We start from the raw sequence: 23,043 nt of genomic DNA, 5'->3' as shown, positions 1-23,043 counted from the left end.
ACAATAAACGAACGTAATATGAGAATGAACTAATGGTCGTTTGGAGTTAATTAATGCAAAGTAATCAAGCCGTCTATTGCCGCATCATCCAACGGATCTGGGTTCACTTAAACACAAAATTAAATAAATTTGCCGAAAATACCCAAACAAACCTAGACAATAACCTCCTTCCTGCGTATCTCCCCTACCTTTCCCGTCTCGCCACCTCCGCCCTATAACGCCGCCGCCGGAAATGCCCCAAACGGCGGCGGCCACCTCCAATGGCGCCAAAAAAATTCACCACTTATTCTTCTCATTCCTCCTCATCGTAGATCCGGTGCCCTTTTTCTTCAACACCGCCGGAACGCCTCAAAATTTACAAACCCTAGGCGCCGCCACCGCCGTGCACGGCGGCGCACTCCCAAAATCACTTCAAATAGCACCCTGGGTTCTTTTAGCCTCCCTCTTCTCAAATCCCGTCTGTCTTTGCTCGAATCCCAGCCTTTCTCCTCGAATATCCGAAACTGTGGACGCCGCCTCCCGCCGCCTACGGCAGCGCCACTTCCAAATCGCTCAAAAACAACACTCTGTGACCCTTGTCCTATTCCTCATGCCTCATAGGTAATTGATTTCCTGTCGAAGATGGTCCAGAATGTCGATTCAAGCTTGAGCTTGCAAAGATCCAAACGGTCGAATTAGAACCTGTGTTCGTCGAGTTTTTTAGGGTCCAAGAATTAGTAAGTTTCTTCTTCTTAGATTAATTATTTCAGGGTTTTAGGGTTGTAATCCGCTTCTGCCTGCATCTTTAGTGTTGATTTAATTCCGTTCTATTTTGATTTCCTTTTCTTCTTAGTTTGATTTTGTGTTGTGACTATGATTAAGTGATTTAGTGTGTTTAGGTTTTGATTAATTTGTTTTGATTTTTCTTGTTTTTGATTTTCTTTCTAGTTTGATTTTGTGTTGATTCATGAGCATCTTTTTGGTAAATGATTTAGTTTAATTTGCTTTATTACAGGCCTACTAGATCCTTAGACTTAATTCCGGGATTTGTTTAATTAGTTTAATTTTTTTTTAGGATTTTGGGTTATAAGCTGGATAAGGATAGAACTTCGTTTAGGCCATGGTTTAATTCTTGACCAGCTTACTAGGGTAGGAAAGGGCGTTTGGTTTTGGTTTGATCTGTTAATTTTTCAGATACATAAAGGTAATTTAGGCATTATTGACAAGAGAATATTGTAGCAACTGAAAATGGAACTCCCTAGAGGATTTCTAGAACGGGGTTTTAAGTTGAAATTGTCACAAACAAATAGGTGTACTTTACTGTGAAGTAAACAAGTCAGTAAATAAAGGACCCAACCTGAAATAAATAAAAGAGGGACAATAGTTGTAAATAGAAATTTATGGGCTGCTCTCATTTTGCCTATAAAAGGCAGTGTATACTGCCTTGATTCACAAGTCTTGAAACCTCTATAATTCCCCCCAAAATCTCTTCCACAGATCTGAAATCTAAATTTTTTGAAATTCAGATCAATAGAAGTAAGAAAAATCTTTCTTTAGATCTTAGATTACCACAGGAAAAATCCAAAAAACAGGAAAAAAAACAATAGAAAAATCCAAAAATTCAAAAGTTATTGTTCATTGAAGCACAAGTTCGAGTTTGATATTTCAGGCAATCTAATGTCAATTCCTAGCTCAAATCTAATCACTGAAGGGTTTTACCATGTTTCTGGAAAATATTTGAGTTATTGGGTATGTTCGAGTTGATTTTGAGGAGTTTTCAGTGGTAAAATTGTTGCTGTTTGATCTCTCAATGGAATTTTGAAATTGTTCCTGAATTCGCTGGTTTGAAAATCGTTTCTAGACTGCTGGTATTATTTCTGAGCTGTTCTAAGCATCAGTTTGCTCGCTGCTATCGCTGACTCTCCTTTCCCTTTCTCTTTTATTTCTATTCCAGGTACACATTCGAGCTTGTTTCAATGTAGATCTCCTGATGGAAATAAAATGAAAGTGAAAGTTTATTGCTATAGACCTACTGTTTGTTGACGTTTTGAATTGAACTTTCTGTGTGGATTTAGTTAATCGTCCAAGTGTTATTAAAAGCGGACTGTAATTAGAACATTAAAAGTGGACTTGCACTTGTTGATTTTCCAATTTATAGTCTGCTAGCATTAAACAACAAAGCAAGTATTCATTGAGTCTTTGATAGCATGTATTTGTAATAAATACCTGGACTGCCTGAATTGTGTTAATTTGTAGTTTGATCAACTTCAGATTTAGTAAGCTAATACTTATTTAGCTTAGCAATTTCTGTTTAAAAATTCAAAAATCATTAAAACAGTTTAAGTTTGCAATTAAGTCGGAATTATTGTTCTGGTCGTTGATTCAATTCTAAAGCAAATGTTTTCAATGCAAATGTTGGTCATTTAGGTTATAGTAGTCGAAGATTAATTGGTTCGCGCTGGTCTTATTTGTTTCCTCATCAGCAGGTTACAAAATTTTTAAAAAGCATAAGAAACCAAAGCCCTGTTGTTGGGTCTCACGTTGGCCCAAATAGCAAATTAAAAACTGATATCCACTTGGGCCTGAGGCCTCACTTTACTTGCATTTTTTGTGTATTGGACTATCTTGGGGGCCAGTTTGCCCCAATATTTGAATAAACGGAACTGAAGCTTTGGTGGAAGAAATGGCGTGCTGCCCTATTCCAATTCTTAGCCTAATTGTCCGAAATTGTATTATGGAGTTTGGAACCTTTCGCACTTATTAATTAATTAGGCCATTTTTTTTAGCGTTAGAGACAAAATAGCAGGTAGAAAATCATAGTCACTTTAGGATTGACCTTTAAATAAAAAGTGATGAAACGAACCTCGCCCGAATAAAATACAAAATTGCGGGCCCTCATTCAATGCCTTAATTAAAAATACTTAGAATTCGGGATGGGCCGTTTAGCGAATTTCGCGGCCTTCCCCAAAGTTAACCAATACGCTAGACGCTTAGGGCCGTCATTGAATAATTTTTACCTTCTAAAATAACGGGTGCACATTTTATTGACCCAAATCCAAATCTCCACGAATCGAAACATGTCAAAAAATTGCGGGTGTATTTATGTGACGCGATTCGAGACATGTTTTCACGACGTTGCAATTCTCTTAAAAATAATAATGATAAAAGCGGTTCAAAGTTAAAAGCACATAGATTAAAACATGTATTAAAAATCAAATAAATAAGCCAAATATGACCAGTTGAGTGACCGTGCTAGAACGCACGGAACCTGGGAATGCCTAACACCTTCTCCCGGGTTAACAGAATTCCTTATCTCGAATTTCTGGTTCGCCGGACTTTAAACAGAGTCAATCTTTCCCTCGATTCGGATTCACCCGGTGACTTGGGACACCAATAAATCTCCCAAAGTGGGAACTCTGAAAATTTTAAATAAAAGAATCCCGTTCGATTGTCCTTTAATTGGAAAACTCCCTTTACTATATCCTCTTCCCGGGGTAGTAGTAAAAAAGGAGGTGTGACAGCGGCAGCGTTGGAGGACACTATCCGTGTCCTTCAATCCGAGCAGAATACCGAGAGGGCAAACGACAACGCTAAGGGAGGCGAGGCTCAAAGAGCGCATTGGCAGAGATCGCGGTGAAGCTTCAAGCTTGGAGATCAGGTTGCTGTATCGAGGCTGAAAAGCGCAACTGTTGGCCCAAGTTGAAATTGCCTCTGCCGCTGTTCCTCGCCATTTGCACGGCTTGGGTTCATGCCGAGCCCAACGGGACATATACAAGAGTTTTGTGGGAGGCGGGCAATGTTTCTGAGGCCGCTTAATGAAGAAGCTCGGACGAAGGCAGAGAGGATCGCGTCAACGCGGCTACGACCCTGCGACACCGGAGGCCGGCGAGGATCTAATGCTGAGGGAGGAATTTCTTGGAGATAATGATGGGAGAAGGCTGTGATGACGCCGAGTGAAAATTGTTTGCCTTTAGTATATATATATATATATATAATAATATATATATATATATATATATATAATTATTGTATTGACATTGTGTTGGGCGTGTATAAGGTGCGGCTGTACGCGTATAATAAAAGGGTTGTTTCGTCTGTTGTACGACCTTTGGAACTGCTCTCATTTTCCCTTGCTTTACTTTTTTTGTTTTGGTATAGACCTTCGGATATTTTTGTATGGCGAATCCCTGATTTCCGTCGTTTGGGAATCAGCTTTGACTGGACCGACGGGGTCTCGTTTGTGTGAGTCCCGAATGGAGTTTTTTTCTTTTGCAACATTTGGGCGAGATTGAACTTTTGATTTGTCGCTTTAGGCGGAGTCATCTTCGATTCAAACGAGTTTTGAACTCGGGTTCGTCATTTTCGGACGAAGTCGGCTTCAACTCATCTCGAGGGGGATTGAATTCACTTGCCGATTCAGGCGAAGTTGGCATTTTCATATGTATTCGAGCGAGGTCGAACTTGGAATCTTGGAGGCGAAGTTAATTTCTGACTTGGTTTGGACAAGTTCGTAAAAACAAAGACTTTTGTTTGAACGATAATCGGCAGCCGTAAATGCGTTATTTTGGCTAAGGTCGAATGCTAAACCCGTTGTGATTCGAGCGAGTCCGAATTCTTCTGTTGCGATGGCCCTTGGCCATAGGGGGTTATTTCGAGCTAAGGTCGAAATGTTAGCCGTGGTAATCCGAGCGATTGGTCGAATCCTTCTTTGGCGATGGCCCTTGGCCGTGAGGGGTGGTTATTTCGAGCTAAGGTCGAAATATTAGCCGTGGTAATACGAGCGAGTCAAATTCTTCTTTTGGCGATGGCCCTTGGCCTTAGGGGTGTTATTTCGAGCTAAGGTCAAAAAATGTTAACTCGTTTGCGATTCGAGCGAGGTCGATTTTCTCTTAGCAATGGCCCTTTGGCCGTATGGGTGTTATTCGAGCTAAGGTCGAAAGTGAGCCTGTTTGGTCTGTCAGATTTTGGGAGGATTCACAATCACCATACTGTTTATACGTACATCGAAATAAATCCTGGCGCACTCCGATTTTGTTTTTACTGGAGAATATTGGGTGTCCCTAAGGGAGCCCCAGTTTTGCTTAGCCTCTGCGTTTCCCTGGTTGAGTTTCCAGTTTTGCTTAAACTTTGCTTGCATTGGAGAATACGATGCATTTCTTGGTGAGTCCCAGTTTGCTTAATTTTGTTTGCGTTGTAGAGTACGATTCCATTTTTCCCGGGTAAGTCCCATTTTGCTTAGTTTTGTTTGCGTTGTAGACTATGAATGCATTTCCTTAGGTAAGTTCCCAGTTCGCTTTAGTTTTGCTTGCGTTGTACAGACTACCTTGATGGGGAGTAACAAAATGTTGCTTCTTTTCAGCCATTGGAAGAATGCTATACATGTTCGTTTCGTACTCATATTGGAGGATTTCCAATGTATCTAGTCCTTCATTGCCCGCTCTGGGGAAAGTAGTCCGGCAGGCGGGGTGATGAACCGTACTTATACGTCAAGACGCCCCTTTCTCGTCGCCTTGTTAGAAATCTTCCCGAGAGGACCCAGCTGGGATGAGATCCGGCGAAGAGAAAAGGGTGCGACTTGATGAGTATCCTTCTCAGGGGTTGCAGGGTGGTTTGAAAATGGTGCCCCTAGACATTGTCCAATTATTTTGTAAGTTAACTTTTCCTTCGCATCATCGGCTGGTTAAATGCCCCTTTTGCTCGCTTGCCCCTGCAAGTGACTCCGCATTTCCCTGCTACATAACCAATCAATAGAGAGATAAACGCAAAATGAAATATTTTTGTACCGTCGATCCAACGGTATGCGAAAAAAATGGCATTGTCGTGTTACGTTGCTGTGCCTTGGTTTTTAGATTTGACTGGTCCGTGTTCAGCTCCGCCTATAATTGCGTCTGTGCTCGCGCGGGTTGGGCCCACCTCATTGCTGAAAGTGTTGAAATCGAGTCCCCGGTCCCGATCATCGTTTGATTTGTACCCACAACAAAGGGAAACTGTCATACCCTTTGACCGGATCATCCGAGTGCGTGGGGGAATATGAAAGGTAGGGCCAGGAATGTGCCCATTCCTATCAAAGACCCGCAGCAGCGTCGTCCTCTGCGCATAGAAGGGTGGTGGAATGATGGGTTAATATATATGGGAGGAAACATCGGTCGTGGGGGATGTGGTCAGTCGGATGAAACAAATAGATCCGTTTTTTTGAACGTATGTATGCCGTGCCAAGCTACCTACTGCAAATGAACTTGGGGTTTTGCAATAGATGGTTATAACTTCTCTTTTATTTCGCACCTGACCCTAATTAGTATTCGTTGTCATTGAAGGTTTTTTTATTGGTCATCAGGGCAGGGTCATGGGTCTGGACCGGGTTTGGGCTTAATTGAATGGGTTTTGCTCATTAGGGTGGAATTGGGTCTAGGCTGGGGTGATTTTGGTGGGGTACTGGGCTGGGGATGCACGAAATTGGCCCAAAAACCTGGTTGCTTCTTATTCTCTTCTCAATTTCAAATTAATCCCTCTTTTCTTTTCTTTTGTATTTATTTTTATTCATTATTTTATTTTCTAATTTTATTAAATGCTAAATTGAAACTAAAGACCTAATATATTTCCAAAATTGATTAAGTCCTTTTTAAAAATAAACTCCTGACAAATTCTCCAATTAACAAATAAAAATGCAAAAATAGACTATTTTTGTTATTTTCTTTATACTTTATGTTAAACGCAATTTAACTACTAATTAATCCTAAAACGTAAAACTAAACCCTAAATGCACATGCCAAATATATATTTTTTATATTTTTCATTTGAATTAAAATGCACAAATAAATGCAAACAATTAACAGAAAATAACACGAAAATTCACAAAATTGCAGAATAATGAAGAAAATCATCTGTTTGAATTTTTGGGAGTAATTCACTTAGGGCAAAAATCACGTGCTCATAGCCGCCCTTGCTGAGGCCGATGCCCGAGCACTCTCAGCGCTCTCCAACTCGGACACTTTCCTCTCTAGCTCGGCTAACTTCCCCATCCATTCTGCACTCAAAGCTTCAACTCTAACGACATTTTGATCGAGCTCAGATTGCAACGACAGCACCTTCGCCTGAAGATGCTCACACTCTGCAGCGACCCCCTTTCCCAACTCGTTCTTCATCCTTTGAACGAAGTAGCTCCTCGAGCTCGCTATTCCTGCGAATGGACTGCATTAGCTCCTGATCCCTCCTCTCCAGCTCCTCCTTGAGAGATTGATTGTCGGTGCTCTCCCTAAGCCGCTCATGCATCTCACGACATTTGTTGCGGTAGCGCCGATACGTTTCCAGCATTTTCAGAAAATTTTTGGCCCAAATGTCGGCCCGGCAAGCACTTTCGATCTCCAGCATGTAAGACTGAAAGCAAAAAAAAAAAAAAAGGAAGAGTCGGTGAAGGTCAAGGCCACCAAAAATGAAAGGAACACAAAAAAAAAACAAATAACATAGAGGAAAAACTTACCCTCAGACCCATGGCGGCCACTTCATGCATTAATTCGACCTCGCTGACGTCCCGAAGAGCCTAACACTCTGCGGTGGAGCATAGAAGGTCAAACTGACGCACCAGACCCTCCATGTCCCGCAGAAGATTGAGCTCTGATGGAATCTCAAGTGTACCGGAGGGACCTCCCGCTCTTACCACAGTACGGGTAAAACCCTCCTCAAACATCCTGACATCATCAGGATCAAGGTAGGAGTCAGACTCGTAGTCATCGACCGCGACACCCTTTCCCCTCTCTGTGACTGAAGAGGAAGCTCGATTCGGTCCGGATGACGAAGGCCCGCCCAAAATGGCAACAGCGGCCTCGGAACTCTGACTTCTCATCGCAATAGCCTGTTAATCGTTTATAGCAGTCGAAGTCTCCGCCGTCGGGATGGCCTCTACCACCTGGTCTACCTTTGCGGCCGGGTTAGCACCACCGGTAATTTCAGACACCGCCAAGGGAAGGTCGCCCCCGAAGATGCATCGGCTGAAGGGGCCGCCTCAGACTCCACTCGCCATCTCTTCGACGGACCCTCTCCGCTATCAGCACGAGAAGATTCACCCGTTGAGCGGGAAGCAAGAGCTGGAGTTCCGGGCTGAGGAAGGATTTCCATGCACACGGCCCTGGCCATAGGTGCAGATTGAGTGGCTCTCGATGTAGGCCGGGCAACAGACCTCGGCGCGAGCTGGGCAGAAGTCGCCGGTTGACGGAATGCGAGCGGAGGAGCCCTCGCCCTTCGCACTCTCCCTATTAATGGAGAAAAACGATCATGTAAGCAACAAGATCAAATTACGAGGCAAAGAACAAGGAAACTCCAACGAGCCGACTTACTAGTGAGAGGCTTACGCTCGTATCTCTCATAAAAGGACGCCCATTCGCGAACCCCCACCGTATAGGGAAGAATGAAATTCACCCATTCGCGGATGTCGTCAACAGGGGGGGGGGGGAGGTAATCTCTCAGCTACGAAAGTAAAAACAACTTAGCAATGCCACTTGAAGAAAAACGTCCGACCACCACTCCGAAAGAAGATACAAAGTAAACAGGAAAACTTACGTGTGAAGTTCCACCTCTCAGGGAACCCTGCTGAGTCCGCCACAAGGTGCTCAGTCCGCACATAAAAGTAACTTTCCCAGAAACGGCAATTAGCTTTGTCATCCATCTTCACCACCAGTCTCTTTGTTCCTCGGTGGCGCATGTGGATCGTCATGCCTCGAATAAGTTGGGGGGCAAAAATATTAAGCATATGTCCCAAAGTGGCCTTTCGACCGGCAAGCTCCGCGAACTTGAGCAGCATGAGGAAAAGCTTATACACGTACGGAGAAAGCTGAGCCGGGCATACTTCATAGAAACGGCAGAAGTCTGTCACTAGGGAGGGGAGATGAAGCGTATACCCGACAACAAATGGGTATGCGTAGAATGTGCAGTATCTTGGGCGGTACAAATGTACAATATCATCTCCCGTCGTCGGCAACATCTCAACATGGTTCAGAATCCCCCATTTGGTTTTGAGCACCGCAATCGCCGCTTCATCCATAATAGAGGGAACAGGATCCGGTTATTTTCTGGCGGGGCTGTTGAAGTCAGTCCATAATTTCCCCGGACGGGGCAATATTTCAGCCACTGTTGGAACCCCCTCATCTTCCGCCGCCTCCGCTCCTTCTCCGAGAACAGGTGCGTCATTTTTCGGCACCGGAGCCTCGACGAGTCTGTCAGTACGGGAAGAAATACCAGCCATTTGTCTCGATTGATCAGAATAAATGAGTAAGAGGAAGGAAGAGAGAAGACGGTGGTATCAAGTTCTGACTGAGGAGAATGAACTCAAAAGTTTGAAATATTGAAGAACATAAAGGTTTGTAAAACTCTTCAGGTAAGTCGTAAAGTGTAGCAATAGAATGGTGTTTCCCCCCTATTTATAGGAACATGAATGTCCTGCGCGAGAAACCCGAGAGCCGCCAATCAAAAACTGATAGGGCACGGGAAGCGATACGGTGCCTAGGAAACATGCACCACAATGATGCATAAAGGGTATTCACGAAGCTGCAAATCAACGCAACGGTTCAATTTCGAACTGACGTAACAATCTGACGGTACCGTCGAGACGTCATACCGCCTCCTTAACCTAAGGGCCTCATTCAACGCGCAACGATCAGATTTCTCCTAACTTATAAATCAACAAGTCCGTCCGTTGAGCCCGCCAAGAAGCGACCCCATCGGACGGAGGGACTATCTGTATGGGTCAAAATCTGACCATGGGTTAATCGTCCCTAAGTGGAACGACATGGGGTCGACCAAATCACAATCGTGAGCACCTCGGCCATCGTCAGGGCCGAATCATAGGAAAACTTACGTCGCAGAACAAACGTAGTGGTCAAGCAAACGATAGAAGGTACAATGACGAGAAAGGATGCTGGTCAAAGACCATTGGACAAATAGGATATAAATAGGACTAGCTAAACCCAAAAGGGGGATCTTTTGGGAGGGGGAAAAAGGAGCCTCCATAAAGGAGATAACAAGGAGAAACTCTTCATCATCAATATTCTCTTCTTTTTTCATTCATTGCTCTCATGAGGCAAGACTGCCCCAGATGTAAGCTAACCACACTTAATCGATGTGTAACTGTTATATGAAGAAACATTACCCGTTATTATACTTTCCTTTATTCTTACATTCTGTATGTTTAGATCTGAATTTAATTATGTTTGACTAAGATTTACCTTCTATTATATTAGTAATTAGTTTGACAAAAAGGATTTTATACTTTTTGCTCAAACAGTTGGTGAGTGGAAAACTTTTTCCGAAAAATATATTCTAGTATTTGGGTTGGGGTGGAGGTTTGGGTTGGGTGGGTGAGGGTGGGGTGTGGGATGGGAATAGGGTGGGGAAGGTTGAGAAGGAGTTTTGGAAAATGTTTTCCTTTCTCTTGATTGGGAAAACATTTTCCTCCAATTGGAGGAAAATGAGTTTATGAGAAAAATGTTTTCCAAAACATTTAACCCAACCAAACATGAGAAAATTGAAAAACATTTTTCGGAAAATATTTTCCTTCATACCAAACACACCCTTACTCTCTTGTGATTAAGTAAATTCAAGGAACTTTTTTATAAACAACGCTATGCTCATCAAAATCTATGTCCATCATTGCAAAAGGAAGCCACGCTTGCAACTCTAGCTTCTAAAAGCTAATGAGAGTTAATATACATGCATTATTTTTAATGTACTATTAAGTTTCGTATTATAATTTGTACATAATCTATTTTCAAACTAAACGACGTTGAAGACTTTTGAAACACATAATTTTTAAATAGTCAACAATACTTATGTGATTATAAAAAATTTCTCTTAATAACTTAATTTTTTTCCAAATTTAAAACTTGTATTCCTTTTTAGATTTTAAATTATATTGCCGTCAGTATATAAATTTTTTCGTATATGATATCAGCTAAATTAAAATATAAGTAAGCCTTCTTAAAATGTACTTATTATCTTGAAAATAAGATTAGTTATCTGTTACTAACAGGTGATAACTTAAATTTCACGTTTATACGCATGTGCAAAGCACGTGTACCTACTAGTGGGTCCCGCCAATATCCTACTCAACTCCCCGTGATACACAGTATACATTGACCTGCCGGCTTTGGTTCGGATACTGATAAGGAAACATCGGAAATTAGGTTCGGAAATTGCTTCGCCATCTTCAAAGCAGAATCTCAGGCTCGGCTTTCTGTTAAGGTTTGTATAGTCGTTAATCAAAATCCCATCTTCAAATTCCACAGCTTTTCCGCCGTCGGCTCCACCTAAAGGGCCGGCGCCGGCCTCTTGCTCAGTCTATCATTCAGCGTTTAGTTTAAATATGTATATAATTTGAACAATTTTAACTTTATATGTAGAGTTTGAGCAAAGCCGGTAGTGTGCTTAATTTGGAGGCATTTTAGTTGCTTTAGACTGGTGAGTTAATAGGGAAAATGGGAGCTAGGGTTCCGGTACAGCACTACGATATGAGGTCGGCGGCTGATTCCTACATTGAAACCTCATTGCATGATCTCAATGCGGAGGGTATTGGTGGTGGAGGCGGTGCTGGTGGTGATGATGTTGATCGTGGAGGCGGTGATGTAACCGAGGATAGCATGGACAATGGCGAAGACTCCACAGCTGTTGTGAGTGTGCTTTTTGAGTTTCAGTTTTCAGTTTTAATTAATTTATCATGCGTTGTTGTTTCAGCTTCTCGTAAAAATGCAAGTTTGAAATACCTCTGAATAACTATAATGTTGGGTTTGCAATTATCCTGCACCCAAGGCCTAGGGTGTGTCCTAGTAGTCAATAAAGTGGGAGGAGAATCATGACGTCTTAGGTTCAAATCTCAGTTGAGGGAAAACAATCAAATTCTGCATAAGCCTTGGTGGGCAGAGTAACCCGGTTTGTACTGGTGGGAGGTAGCAGTACCCGAGGGAATAATCAAGGTGTGCGCAAGCTGGTCGGGACACCACCGTCAAAAAAAATGCGGTTTGCAATTATCCTATTTGGTGAGGCTGATCTAGTTCCACCCTATCATACCTTTATAATTTATTAATTTGACAAGACAACAACTATGCCTCTACCGTAAGCTAGTTAGGGTCAGTTGTATGAATCTTCGCTATCCACGTCTCTATTAGAACTGTTTTCTTCGGATATCCAATAATTTAGATTCTCTAATACTGGAAGTTCTCTGTAGTAGCATACAAATCTGTAATAAGATTAAATGCTTCCTAGCGAAGATTAGACCTAAAGTAAGCATGGCCTACATGGTTAAGTGTTAATCTGAGCTAATTGCTATCATCTATATGGATCTTTTTCTTCTACTGAGGCTCTATTTCCTTTTAGGTCTGCATGGAGTCCAAGATAGTTTAGGTCTTTCGAGATAACATTCTTCCATTTGATTAGGAATTCGCCTTGTTTTTATGACATTTGCATTCTGTTTAATAGTGCCAAATTAGCCGGAGTAAGCAAGCTCCTCTACTAGTTAGGCTAAACATTGTTTTTTTATGGTAATAACTGACCTTTTCACTTCGGAAGCCTATACCAATGCCTTGGGGCCCAAGTCTACGTATTCTCATATTATTCATGAACTCTAATGGCACTAATACTTTTTCAGGAGTGTCTCCATGAATCCTTCAGAAACTCATTACCACTTCACGGTATAGTGGTGGAGGAAGATCGCACTAGCATTGAGAATAGTGGATCTTCAGGGGGTTCCTACAATATTGTTACTATTGACGGTAATTGGGGATTTTATGTTATAGTTGATTGCTAAATGGATGAATGAAACTAGATGACCGTTAGTTTTAGATTTGCTAATGCCAGTTTTAATGGACCAGATATTTCACCAATTGAAACAGCAAGGACAAGATTTTTGGACATTATCGTAGATCATTTCATAAGACCGCATGTAGTTGAAGTTGTCGATTCAGAGGCTGACTTTGCAGCTCAATCTTCACAAGATAAAATGAGTAAGAGGAAGTCTAGAGAAATCTGTTATGAAGGTGATGCTGCATATGTTTTGCCCTTGATGTATGTGGCTAACATGTACGAGACATTGGTTAATGAAGTGAATGTAAGGCTCTCTTCTTTAAATGGCATGCGTGAAAAAACCATCGGTGTGGCCCTTGAAGCAGCTGGTGGTTTATACAGAAAGCTTGCAAAAAAATTTCCTAGGAAAGGTATGACATCCAAGGTTCCAAAATTTCATGTAGGCACTTAAAGTTGGTCTTTGCCTTTTGCCATCACATGACATTTGTCCTCCCATTTGAGCCATTTTGCTGTGATGTATCTGACTTCTCATTGGAATTGCAGAAGGCTAATTTTACTGTTGTGCGTGTCAGCTTCAAATTTTAAGCTAGTCTGCGCTTCCATTGTTGCTTTTCTACATGTTGCTGCCCCTTGATCTATGTGAGCATATGAGAGGTTATAGCGGGGAAAAAGATGAATGGGAAGAAATGAATCAGAAAAGAGATTCTTTTTCTATGTAGAAACATGAAGATGTGAGGAATCTTGGATCACTAGAAGCATCTAGTTTAGTACTTCAACTTCTAGGTTTTTCATTACTCATTGTGTTCCTGTTCTTTTGCTGGTTACATATATCATTATTTCCTGACAAATATGAGATAAAGAAAAAGTTGTTTCCTGTAATTGTCATCTCCTGACAAAGATTGAACTACAACAGATACTGATTCCTCTTATTGTCATTTCATTTTCTGGGTTAACCTCTTACGTTGCTGTTATTAACATATAGGACCTTGTGTATTTAAAAGAAGGGAGCTGGCTACATCTTTTGAAACAAGGGCAAGGTTTCCTGAATTAGTGATACAGGAGGAGAAGCGTGTTCGCTTTGTTGTGGTTAATGGTTTAGCCATTGTAGAGAAACCAGCAAGTTTACATATTGATGATGCAGAATGGTATGTCAAACTCTCCATCTTAAATATGGATGTTGCATTAATCTTGATTAATATGTTATTGTTAGCTAGAATTCCGGTCTTCTATTATTAGCTCTGTTGGCATGAGATAAATATGTCTGTGTCCTCTTCTCTTTATCTTGGCAGTAGTGCCAAATCCAAGTGAAAGAAATTTGTCATATAATTTTCTAGAGAAGATTTCTGGGTGTACCAGATGATATGAAGATTTTGTTCTGCAAGGTAGCAGAAGAAATACTGCTTGTGCAAAATTTTGACTAACTCAGATGACGATCTCATTCTTTGGTGCAATTTGCTCTAGATTGGCATATTAAATTCCAATATCTGAAATTTCTTCAAACACTGAGAATTATGCAGATCTAGAAGTTCAATCTGTACAATTTTCTTTTGACCTTCTGCAATTATGAAACTCCACTATAGGACTATGGTTGAATGTGATTGTTGTGCAAAGATATATCAGTGTTATTAAAGGCGAAAAGCGCAAAAAAGCTCTAAGGTGTTGGGGCTTTAAGCGCAAGGCGCAAATAAAGCATGGGCTTTAATAAAGAAAGGCGCAATGAAGAAAAAAATACAAATATGTATGTGGAGTCCAAAACTAATAATTATAAGCATGAATAACAAATATATGGACAAAGAAATTGAAAAAAATTACGATAAGTGAACTATCAATCGTTTAGTGTCGATCTTCTTGATTACGCTCATTGGCTAGGAAAAGCATGCTTTAGAGCCTCGATGACGGCACTGAGGCGCCCGTTAAGCGAGGCGAAGCGCTCAACATGGTTTGCGCCTCGCTTTAGGGCTTAAGCGCGCCTTTGACAACACTGAGATATATTTGATGAAATTTCCTTTGATTAGTCAAAAAGTTTTGGTTTGGTAGGCCTATAACACCTTGATCCAGTTTAGATCGCACATGAAATCCAATGTTCTGGAGGTATCATTCTAACTCGCTCCCCATTGTCCTTGAAATTTTCTTTGTGGTGCGTCCTATTTAGCCTCGTCTATGGAATTCTTTATTCCACCATGAATAGATAGTGATTGACTTTGTTACTGTTCTCTTACTGCAATGATTATGTAAGTGGACCTTGATGACAATACGGGAATAAGATAGAAAATCTAGAAGTTAATCATTTTTATGTACTTTTTTGTCAGTTAAGGACATCTTGTCCTACTACGGTGTATTTTTCATTTTCCTTAAGTGAATCATTGTTTGTCATAAAAACGAAGTATGATGGTGTAAGTCAATGTTTTAATTAATAAAATATCAGCATTTCAAATTGATCCATGTTCCTATTCAATTAGGTTTAAAAGAATGACAGGCCGAAATGAAGTTGCAATATCCCCCCGAGACTATAAATTCTATGCTCCAAGACACAAGTATAGACGTGCGTCAAACCCAATTTCCAACATCACTGGTTTGTCAGTAAGTTTTGATGATCTGGTAGTCATCATACATATCCCTTTTCCTATTATTGCAGTTCGGAAAATTGATAGAAAGTTTTTCTGCTCATGTCTACCAGGCATTCACCAGCACAGACAATGATTCTTCATTATCTGCCGGTCAAAGCTACCGCTCTGTTAGTGAAGTAAGCTTTTTATCTTATCCACTGTGTTAATTGATTTGAACGTTGTTCGTCTGGTAACTAGAACACGTCTAACACATCTATGCTATATATCGGAGAATAGTTAAGAAGAAACAGATTTCTTCTCTAGCTGCATACAGGATGCTTGTAATTTGAACTCTCATTTAATAGGAGTATCTGTTACTGGAGTGCCAACGTTAACAATTAAGTACACATTTAAAACTCCTTCAGTTAGGTGTATTACTGCTTTTTGGTTCCCAGTTCTGCTGACCTCTTTTAGCACTGTGCTGGTTTTGATTGAACCACACCTTTTAGCTTCGTGTTATGCTGTTAGAACTTGTATATCTCTGTTTATATGCTTATCGGCATGTACATTTCTATTTCTTACCATTAACAGAATGGCCCCTCTTCTATTAACTAGAGCTCAAGATGGAGAAAATGATAACACGTGTTTTACTTTAATGTGCCCTTGTGTCATGGTTGAGTGAATTAAAGAGCAGCCAGAAGCACACCCAAGACATATATGGACTTGCTTTGACGCATCAGTTTCTCTGAACAGAAAAGCTCATAAGAATATCTAAGTAAATATCCAAGTCCAAAACTGATTGGATGAGTTGATTCATGAATTGCCATAAGTATTACTGCAATGCACAGACACAATCAATGCTTCTTAAATGGCTTTCAAATTTCTGGTTGCTGTTTTTCCGCAGGGTTCTCTTTGCTATCTCAGATGTTTTAGTTTCCTTCAAATTTCATTTTAATTTTTATCTTCTTGGAATTTTTGGTTAAGTTTTAAGTTTTATTTATGTTTATTAATTTCAGGGTTACCTGTACAACTCCAAAAATCCTACAAGAACCTATAAATTACTCTCACATCATTATTAATTAGCACAAAGAACCACTTTTTGTTCTTCTTTGCTTCTTTTGTGCTCTAAATCGCTAGCAAACTGCTGATTAAATAAATGTATAAGTTGTCAGGGAACTTAGTACCATTCGTCTCCTAAACCTGGATAGCTTTATATCCTTCTACTAAAAACTGCATGGAATCAGCATTAGCAGTTCCTGAGCTGAAACATTGTCTAGCATCACAGACCTAACAGGTTGAAGAACTACCATGCTTGTCCTGCTAGGTCCAAATGGACTAGACTCAATAGTGAAGCCAATTTTTGTTGGGAACTGATTTTTTAGACTCTCCGAAAGTTCTGCTCCAGTGGATAAATAGGCAACAAACTTTGCTCATTGCGATTCATTTTGCAGTAGTTATGAGTTACTTGATAGGACCTAAACAGATATCAGTGCCTACTAAACTGTGCTTTTGTTGCCATGTGTTGCCCATGCTGCATGAGATGCTTCTTCGGTGCTTTAGTTTACCTTTAAAACAATGCAGATGTTTATATATCTATGTTTGTTGATTCATACTCGTTTTGTTCAACTACTTTTCTGCCGCAGGAGAGTCAGCAGACTACCCCAAAGCAGCATATGCAACCTCTGTCCCATCAGGCTCAATTTCATCCTCTTCAGCAGAGCCACCACCAGCACCACATCAACCAAAGCCAACATATAGCCCACTTCTCGCACAATCAACAATGTGGCCCTCAGTCACACTTGCCTGAAATTGCTCAGCCTCAGCAGTCGCCTACCATTTCTCCACACATGGCTTGTTTACAACAATTTGGCAATGTAGGAGGGCGCATGCATATAATGGTGAGAGATCTCTTTATGTTGTTTTTTCGAAGATTCAAGGTCAAAGCACCGCTGCGTCATATACTTTAGCTTCATGCCTACTTATAAAAAACATTAGCTTCATGCCTACTTATAAATAAATAAAACTTTAGCTTCATGCCTCTACTAATCATGCAAAGTATTGGTTGATGTGCGTTCGAAATCTTTATCTGATTGACTACACAAATGCATTTTGTTGTTGGCTTGAGGAAAAGCACCATACATTCAATTTTTTCGGACTGTTACTGCGATTTGTTATCTCTAAAGATCTAATTTATCATCAGGAGGAGAAGTGCTTTCATCAGGAGGAGAAGTGCTTTCTTTCAATCCTTTATTTGCTCTATTCTTATATCTTTATTACCGACTTAATAACCTATTCAACCATATTGATAATGCAGCCTACAAGTCCTGCGAAGTTTTGCGATGAATGTGGTACTCCCTACTTGAGAGAGACCTCTAAGTTCTGCTCAGAATGTGGTACAAAGAGGTTAGGAATTTGATGTGAACTCATCAAGTCTCCCAATGTGAACTGTACATTACAATAACAGCTACACCTTAGCCTCAAACAAGTTGAGGACGGTTATGTGAATTCTCACTGACCATACTAATATGAATTGTACATTACTTGTAAATATGTATACATTCCTGCACTATATTCCTTCTCTCCCTCTCTCTTTCTCTCTCTTGTTTTCTCGTCTTCATTTTTTTTGGGGGAGAAAATGGGTTTCTTTTTGTTGGGGAATGTATGGGTATGCTTTGGCTGTTTCCCTCAGAAAAATAAGTTTTCCCCTGATTTATTCCTCATCCCCGTCAGAGGCTCCATTGTCAATATCAATGTGCAGGATTATAACTGCACAAAAACTTACTTATGGAGGCTTCACCACTACACAAAATTATCAGAGAACTGTGCAATTGCATAAAATTTATAATGGAAAAAAATTGGTATATGCATGAATACGTAATTACTTGGAAATTGCCTACTCTTACCGGGCAAAATGAGCCCCTTTATTTTGAATTCTTTAGTTCAGAATCAATCAAATTTCCCCAAGTAGGGATTCGAATCTACGACAAATCGGTTAACAACCGACCAGTGGACCGCTTTACTTCTGAGCTACAAAGGAAAAACATGAGATTCGATCACAATCATTAGCCAACATGCTTTTCTGTCATGCTTTTCTTCATTTATGGTTCGATATTTTGGTATCCTAGGCGTAGAAGAACCACACCAATCCATCCCAATTTGGTGGTTAAACTCCACTGCGATGACGATATTGTAGGGGAGGTCCTGCGGAAACGCTGAAAAAAAGCTTAACATTCTTATTCTTATTCTCTTTAGATCTTTCATTTTCTTATTGACTTGGGTCTGTGAGGATGAAACACTTGAATTAGTTTTAAGGGGGTAAACCGGTAAAGTGTAGCCTTTCAAAGGGCAAGAAAGCAAAGTCTCTCTAATTATAGAAATTATAGAAAGTTAGAAATTATGGTATACAGTTATAAACACCTTTTTTGTTGAAATCATAATTCTCTTGCTAGTTCAACACTTTGGGCAAAATCCCCCGTCTGATTTTAGAACTCAATAAATGTATTTAACATTTAAAATTCTTTTTACTAGAAATAAGGTTTGCTCAGTGGCTCAAAATAACTATTTATGTAATTAAGCAGGGGTAATGTAATTAAATCTACAATACTAACTAGATCAAGTGAAATAATTTAGGAAAACTTCCAGAAATGACTATTGTTTGGAGGCTTATTGTTGGGCATAGCTATCATTTAGCTAATTGCATTCCGTAGCTACTAATTGCTTGCCATGCGATGTACGTCGCTGCATTCAATTTGGATGTATTCGTTCTTATATATTTTATATTGTATTCAATTTTACTGTATTGAATTAAGTTGTATTCAAACAACAAAAAATCAAGAAATAGAGTGTATACCGCTCTATTCAATTCGGTTGTTTACACTATATTCAATTTCAACTCTATTCATTCTTAATTATTTTATGTTGTATTCAATTCGACTGTACCCAAACAATAAAAAGTCACAAAAATAATAATATTTTACTGTATTCAATTTATTGTATTCATTCGTAATTGCTTTTACACTGTGTTCAATTCATTGTATTTAATTTGGTTGTATTCAAACAACAAAAATTCAAAAAAAAAAAAATAGGGATCTGCCATAAAAAATGACCTTCAGAATACATAAATACAGGCGAAAATATAAAAAAATAAAATGTATTTGCATTAAAAAAATATAGAATACACTCAAATTTGAGTGTATTTGTACAGAATATAATGTATTTGAATCATTGTATGTGACTCAATAGCAAATAAGGGAAGAAAGTTCGGAGATGACGTCTTTCGGCCAAACAAATCACCACCCTACGTCGTCTCTGCAAATCACAACCGTCGAACCAGGCCCATCACCACCCACCTGAAATCACGAAGTCGCCATCCACCGCATGGATCTAGATCTAACGTGTCGGATCTAGATCTGGATCTAACGCCAAATCTTTCTTATACAACCAAATACACTGTAGATACGTACAAAGAAGAAGAATGAAGATGACTTTCTTTCTCATACAATAAAATACACTATAGATACGGAACTCACGACGAACTCGACCTTTCTTTTCTTAGATGTGGAAACTCCAAATCTCGATCTCAAAGAATTTTCGCTCAGCTAACAGCTGAGCGAATTTTTTTTGACTAATCAGAGGAATTTTTTGACTAAAGAAGGTCAGTTTATGTTTGTACAGGGAAAGTGTTTGTATTGGATTTATGAGTTAAAATGGCAATGGTGGTAATGAGGAAAAATTAGACGTGTTTTGGTGGTGTCGGTGGATAACGTGAATTATTAGCTTCTATGTGTCATGGTCTGTGGGAGTCATTCATTTAAATTTTGGCAGGGTTCAATTATAAAAAGGCGGAAGGGCCTTATTGCAAAACACGGAAAAGTTGACAGCCCATATCTTCAGCGGATCAAATAACGATTGAGAGAGAGAGAGAGAGAGAGAGAGAGAGAGAGAGAGAGAGAGAGAGAGAATCCAACGAACTTCTGGTATAAGATTTCTCCTCTCTCATATGATTTTCTCCCTTCAATCCAAATTCTTCTCTCATCTAAATCTATTCCTCTCTTCTGTTTGCAGACTCGAGCTCACAATAATGGCGATTATCATTTAATTGTTTGCTTCTTATTTCATTTTGTCATTTAGTTGTAATTTTTTTATTTAGCCAATAAAATCAAAAAAATTTCCAAACAATTTACTTGTTGTCTTAATTAGCTGTAATCGTGGGTCTGAGCTTGAATTGAGCTCAAATCTTGACAATTGGTATCAGAGCCTTATTGATTTCACACCAGAATAGAGGTATTAATGGTTGAGGGAACTCACATGAAAGTGATGGATGAGAAATTAACCCACCATGACAAGTTATTGGCTGAGCTGAAGGATAGGCAAGCTTTGAAAAATACACAAGCTGGTATTCAAGGCACCTTGGAACAGCTATTAGAGAGGTTAAATATCATAGATCGTTGGCCACCTGACAAATTCCCGGAGTTGCAATTGGACTACTACCATTGCCTGCTGAAAATAGAGCAGCTAGGCCACAACAAGGGCAAGTTCCTAATCCCAAATGCGAATTGCCAAGTTTCGATAGTACTAACCCTAAGGTATGGATTCGAAAATGTGATAGATTCTTCAATTTATATTAGGTAGCTGAGGATCTTAAAGTGGAAGGGGTTGCCTTATATATGAATAGCAAAGCTGAGTTATGGTATAATTCCCTGATACTAAGCAGAGGAGTGATTACATGGGAACAGCTGAAGGAGGAGGTATGCAATAGGTTTGGGGAAGTATTAATGGAGGAATTTAACCGACTACAACAAACAAGCAATGTCGAAGATTATCTGGTGAAGTTTGATGACCTTAAGGCTCTGATGATAGTGAGAAACCCTACATTGAATGAGACACATTTACTTTATAGTTTTGTAGGGGGCTTGAAGGATGAAATCAAATATTCAGTGAAGTTGTTTAAACCTAAAACTTTGAGTTGTGCCATTGAGCAAGCTAGAATTCAGGAGAAGGAAATTGAAGCCGCTTTAAAGAAGAACTAGCTAGTAGCAAGGGTGACCACTGTTGCTAAGGCTTCAATTCTGGCAGTGGTGCAAAGGCCAACTGCAGCTGTTCCATCCAAACATAGTCCCTTGAGACTGACTCCAAAGGTGTATGAGTATAGAAAGGCCAACCAACTATGTTTTAGATGTGAGACAAGTTTGGTCCTGGTCACTTGTGTCAATTCAAACAACTACAATGCTTGACTGGAGAAGTGGAGGAAGTGACTACTATACAGGAAGAACCACCACCTGAGATAGAGATTGAACTAGACATAGGACCAGAAATACAGGAGGCTGTTTGCTTTAATGGTTTGTCTGGTACTAATATGGGAGTCAATACCATATTAGTGAGATGAGTGTTTAGAAAGAAGGAGCTAACTATATTGGTGGATTCAGGTAGGACTCATAACTTCATTAACGAGATTAATGTCAAGGAGACTGGCTACACACCAGAGTTTGCTAATACACTAAGAGTAGGGTAACAGTGGTTGATGCTACTTACATGCATACCAACTCTATTTGTCCTAAGTTTAGTTGGAAGATGGGTGGAAAATTGTTTGAAGAAAACTTGAGGATATACAGTTAGGAGGTTGTGACATAGTCCTTGGCAATGATTGGATAAAGAAGTTCAATCCAACTAAGTTTGATCATGAAAGAAACTATGTTACCATTGGGGAAATGGGCAATAAGGTGGGGTTGTAGGGCATTAACCAGCAAGGGCAATTAGGATTGACTAGTGGAAGTACTATGGGAAAATTGATAAAGAAAAGGCAAACTCTCATGGCACACTTGTTCTTGCTGCAAGCAGTAGCAGCAAAAGAGGAAGAGTCAACTGATTCCTCCATCCAGTTAGTGTTGATCACCTATCAAGATGTGTTTGTTGAGCCTAAATCCCTGCCTCCAACAAGGGCTCTAGATAATGGAATTCCACTCAAGCTAGGATATGCACCTATCAGCCTGAGGCCTTACATGTATATTTCCTTACAAAAAGAAGAGCTAGAGAAACAGGTGAGGGAGATGGTGCTTAATGGGATCATTAGAGATAGCCAGTCACATTTTTCATCACCAGCTTTACTAGTAAAGAAGAAACATGGGACTTGGAGATTTTGTGTGGATTACAGAAGGCTTAATGAGATAACCATCAAAGATAAGTATCCAATTCTAATAGTGGATGACCTGCTAGATGAGTTGTATGGGCCAGTAATTTTCTCTAAAATTGACCTAAGGGTTGGTTACCACCAAATTAGGATGAGGAGTGAAGAAATTTACAAAACTGCATTTAGAACTCACTTAGGATATTATGAATTCAAGGTGATACAATTTGGGCTAACCAATGCTCCAGCCACATTTCAAGCACTGATGAACCAAGTTTTTCAGCCTGTATTTAGAAAATTTGTGTTGGTATTTTTTGATGACATCCTTATATATAGTAAATCCCTACCTGAATACCTAACACACTTGGAAACAGTGTTCCAAATCCTGAGAGCTCAGACCTTGTATGCAAAGAAGTCGTTTTCTTTTGGGCAATCAAAGTTGGAATACTTGGAGCATGTGATTTCAAAGGAGGGAGTATCTACTAACCCTGAGAAGATCAAAGCTATGTTGGACTGGCCTACTCCTACTACCTTGAGTGGGTTGAGAGGATTTTTGGGATTAACAGGCTATTATAGAAAATATATGCTCAATTATGGAGTTATTGCTAAACC

General features: G+C 39.9%; 1 protein-coding gene across 2 annotated transcripts; it reads left to right on the top strand.

Moving 5' to 3' along the window:
- The first annotated feature begins 11,115 nt into the window (after positions 1-11,115).
- On the top strand, positions 11,116-17,900 carry LOC109220065 (uncharacterized protein At2g02148). Of its 2 annotated transcripts, XM_019384525.1 has the most exons (9): positions 11,116-11,208; positions 11,367-11,633; positions 12,608-12,731; positions 12,831-13,172; positions 13,745-13,907; positions 15,222-15,342; positions 15,440-15,505; positions 16,952-17,206; positions 17,623-17,900. In XM_019384525.1, exons 2-9 carry the CDS (start codon positions 11,442-11,444, stop codon positions 17,722-17,724), a joined length of 1,365 nt encoding a protein of 454 aa, XP_019240070.1. In that variant the 5' UTR covers positions 11,116-11,208; positions 11,367-11,441; the 3' UTR covers positions 17,725-17,900. The 2 variants fall into 2 exon arrangements, with proteins under 2 accessions (XP_019240070.1, XP_019240071.1); XM_019384526.1 differs by lacking the exon at positions 11,116-11,208 and having other exon boundaries at positions 11,217-11,633.
- Positions 17,901-23,043: the final 5,143 nt, after the last annotated feature.

This window comes from Nicotiana attenuata, unplaced genomic scaffold (assembly GCF_001879085.1).
Source record: "Nicotiana attenuata strain UT unplaced genomic scaffold, NIATTr2, whole genome shotgun sequence".
In the NCBI taxonomy this organism is placed as follows: Eukaryota; Viridiplantae; Streptophyta; class Magnoliopsida; order Solanales; family Solanaceae; genus Nicotiana; species Nicotiana attenuata.
This window is presented reverse-complemented; position numbering and strand designations above follow the sequence as displayed.

What these genes read in the sequence shown, in the direction of transcription:
- LOC109220065 (XM_019384525.1), top strand. Translation starts at nt 11,442, where the DNA reads ATGGGAGCTAGGGTTCCGGTACAGCACTACGATATGAGGTCGGCGGCT. An exon ending in GCGAAGACTCCACAGCTGTT is followed by an intron (nt 11,634 to 12,607) that starts GTGAGTGTGCTT and finishes ATACTTTTTCAG; the next exon opens with GAGTGTCTCCATGAATCCTT. An exon ending in CAATATTGTTACTATTGACG is followed by an intron (nt 12,732 to 12,830) that starts GTAATTGGGGAT and finishes TTAATGGACCAG; the next exon opens with ATATTTCACCAATTGAAACA.